Source organism: Halyomorpha halys, unplaced genomic scaffold (genome assembly GCF_000696795.3).
Source record: "Halyomorpha halys isolate HHAL.00 unplaced genomic scaffold, Hhal_1.1 Scaffold792.1, whole genome shotgun sequence".
Classification (NCBI taxonomy): domain Eukaryota; kingdom Metazoa; phylum Arthropoda; class Insecta; order Hemiptera; family Pentatomidae; genus Halyomorpha; species Halyomorpha halys.
This window is the reverse complement of record NW_027110763.1, coordinates 141,904-145,662: the sequence shown is the minus strand read 5'-3', so window position 1 is coordinate 145,662 and position 3,759 is coordinate 141,904. Positions and strand designations below refer to the sequence as shown.

The window sequence follows — 3,759 nt, the reverse complement described above, 5'->3', positions numbered from 1 at the left end:
TCAGGAAAACATAAATATTTTTGTTTCAAATTACTGACACAGCTAAAGGCTATGAATCCGGAGTAGCAAAATAATTCAAAATTTATAATAGTTATAAGGTTGTTGAATGAATTTATGTTATGATTTATTGACATTTATTATAAATGAAAGAATCAGCTGTAAATAAATTTTGGAATGACAGAAGTGTGTAGCCTGTAGTATTCAAGGATTGGCAACAGTCCAGGTCTTGGCAACCGCTAGGGGTTTCCTTCAGTTTCACGTTCAGCGGTAGTAGGACAACTTTTTTTTTTTTTTAAGGAATAGACGACCTAAATATGGAATAATAAAAGATTTAGAAAACAAGAGGGTTCAGTGCCGATAACACCAACATATTGTGTGCACGTAATGTGAAAACCTAAATCCTTAAGAATAATCCAATCCTCCAACCTACATTTCGGTCTACCCCTTAGACGTTGCTTATTGATTGTTTAAAGATTCGTTCATTTCGAAGCTCATTGGGCCCAGGTCAGTTTTTCATCGATTCAATCGATAAAAAAAATATAAAACCAATTTAGTTTTTAGTGTTCACAATTGCAGAGTGTGTTTTATTTTTAATGTTTTACGGCTCTCGTTATATAGAAGTAGCCCATCCAGTTGTTGCTTTGACTAGTGTCATCCTTACCACACGAACACTCCTGTGCTTATCAATAATCTTAAAACTATAAATAAAAACGAATCAAGAATCAATTGACGCGTACGATTTCTTCTCTAAGCCCCAATCTACAGAATCAGTTTTAACGCAATCCTCCCATCTACGTTTCGGTTTACCCCTCGGATTTATATCCGTCCGTTCAGAGTTTATTAACATTTTAAGGATCCGTTCATTATTAAGTCCCACAATTTTGCAATGCTATAACCTGATTTATATTAACCGGATGTAGTTACCTGAATTCTAGCTATAAATTCTACTTTTTCGGTCCGAATATTTTATGTAATAAATCATTTTCAAAAACCTTAAGGCGTTGATGTTCCCATAGTGTAAGAGACAACGTTTTGCATCCTTGAAGAACAGTGGAAAGAACAATAGTTTTGTAAATTCAAAATTTTAGATTGTAGGACAGAAGGCTAAGATTTTCGAAAATGAAAAATAAAAAAAATTTCCGCCTTTAATCTATCTTTAACTACTGTACTTTAAATGAGGAGAAAAGGGTTGGGGGTGCGATTAGTGGAGAATACAAATAAGTAAAAACATATTTATTAATGCCAACGTTTCGGTCAGAATTCTTTTTGAAGGACAAAAAACAATGTAACAACCATTAAATAAATTGATATGCAAAATGATCAGAAAATAATAAAAATGGCTCATCTCGATGTTATCACTCCAATTATATTAACAGAGTACATGGAAAAAATAAATATATTTTTTATTATGAATAATAGTTAAATTAAAAAAAAAAATCGTTAAGATTGTCAAATAATCCACTTCTGTAACAATGACAGGGTTATCAATCTTAATTTCAGACTAATTCTTCATTATTCAACCGGCTACTCATTTCTACTAACCGACTAGACACAGCCGACTCCCGAAATACTCCCCCTATTTAGAATACGAGGATACAGATCATGAGACAATATGAGGTCAGGGCTGGTGGGAATACTTTCTTCCCTGACAGTGTGCCAGAGCCAAATGTGGCAGGGCACAGCTGTCGCGTGTTTTTTTGATACGGGCTGGCGGAGGCTTCTGCTACGGAACGTTTAGTTAATGTCGCAATATACCTTCTCAGGCTCACTCGAGCGCAGCCATTTTTTTTTTTTTTATTAGGGTTAATCATCAAGTTGGTTTTAGATATTCATACATATCTTTTCCGTAAACAAAAAATAATTATGAATGGGATTGTAAATTGCCGTTTACATGTAATTGGATGTTCAAAACAAAGTTAATAATTGACTCGATGAGTGTTAAAAGGACAGTTCTCCATTATTTGTATTAATCCATTTAATATAAAGAGATCTATATAAAGACAGTCTGAACGACAGAAAAACCTAACATGGACGAACTATCAGATTGATCGTGTAGGGGCAATACTAATGGATTATCGAGAAAATTTCTTAATCTGATCATATAAAATATTGTTGATTATTTATCAGTATTACCTCTACAACATCAATCAGAAAGTCCGTACGTTTTACTGTCATTCAAACTGACCGTAGAATGGTCCATTAAGACTACACTGTTAAGAATGGATAATCCATCAATTTTGGAGAATCAAATTTTAAGGAAATCATTGAATAATAAACAATCAATAATTATTAAAACTATGCTATTAATATATAATAAGAGTTTAATAAACTTACCATATCAATAAACCAGTATTTTCTGAACTTATTTTATTACCAAGCACTAATATTTGGACACGTACCTGCAACAAAATAAATAAAAATAAGTACATCAACTAATAAAATTCTTTAATAATTTAAATAATTATATAGTTTCAAAGTACAACTCCAAAATGGTGGCTAGGGGTAGACATATTTATGTACTATGTTCTGTTGTGATATAACCTACACTATTAAAAACTATTGCTTTAATTGGACAAAACCTGTTGATTTTCGCGTGCTATGCTAGCTTAAGGGATAAACAAGTATAATTAAACTCGCATTAATACGAATCACTTCAAGGTGATGTTCAATAAAGCTTTAGGGCGAAAAATCCTTTCGTTAACAACGCCCATGTTTCTATTTTATTTTCCTAGATGTTTGGTTGTATATAAAAAAAAAATGAAATCTGTACTGCTAAAACCCATGAAAGGATAAGTAAGGTATTACTAGACCAGCGGTTGTGAAAGCAGATGATTTGGTCAGAATCATGATCGACCGCCAGATTGCTACCCAATTAAGGGTTCCCAATTTATGAGGCTGGGTGGATTCCAGGATGGCTCCAGAACCCACAGGGCTGACTCACGGCTACAGGATGCAGAAAACAATTTTCTGCCGGATTCGAACCTTGGAGTTTGTAGCATAGTGCCTTACCCCAGTGCCACCGCTTTGCTTTTATACCAGTGACATTTCAATTCTTTTTTTGATTAATATTATTTTTTTATTCATTTATTTTTTTCAATCCCAAAATTTTGATCTATATAAATTTGAGTTAATTATTTTAATATGTGATTTTCAGGGTTTAAGTAATATTTAATAGGTTATTTCTTCTTAAAAGAGTTAATACCAATTTTAAGTTTGTTTTTTTTCATCGTTTAGGGCTACTGTCTTATCTGGTCTCACCCTAACGTGCTTAAATCCATGATATAGAAATGACATTCCTGAAAGATGTGGCTGATTTTAAGTGTACTTTTAAATTATTGACATTATGGCGCTGGTTGCTTATTGATCAGAAATTAATGAGTTATATTTGTCCTATTCTGAATCTAGCTATTGCGACCTGCTCCCTACGGTAACCTTATGGAGTCTGAAGTTAACCAGCAACAACGGTCTCATTGTTTGTAAGTGAGCCATGTTGGAGTAGTACTTAGATACTAGTATCATAGAAATCATTAATAAATCATAACAAAAGCCAAAGCAATTGTTATCAATATTCCTTTAAATCAGTGGTTCACAACCCTTAGAAGTCTGCGGAACACTAAGCCGGGAATTAAACCATGTGCAGCCCATTCCCACTTCCGACTTAAAAAAACAGAGCCCCCCATCACAAAAAAAAATTGGAAAATAAGGTAGCTTAAAAGTGAATTTTGTGTGAATTTCCGGCCCTTCTCTTCGGCCTATTAG

General features: G+C 33.4%; 1 protein-coding gene across 3 annotated transcripts in view; it reads right to left on the bottom strand.

Moving 5' to 3' along the window:
* The window catches only part of ken (ken and barbie), a 110,810-nt gene that overhangs the window by 70,117 nt on the left and 36,934 nt on the right, over window positions 1-3,759 (bottom strand). The window contains exon 2 of one of the 3 annotated variants that reach the window (XM_067048908.1): window positions 2,335-2,399. The exons of the other annotated variants lie outside the window; for them this stretch is intronic. Within the exon in view, the coding sequence (XP_066905009.1) occupies window positions 2,335-2,337 (3 nt within the window). The 5' untranslated portion in view covers window positions 2,338-2,399. The remainder of the gene's footprint in view (window positions 1-2,334; window positions 2,400-3,759) is intronic. 3 annotated transcript variants of the gene reach the window in all.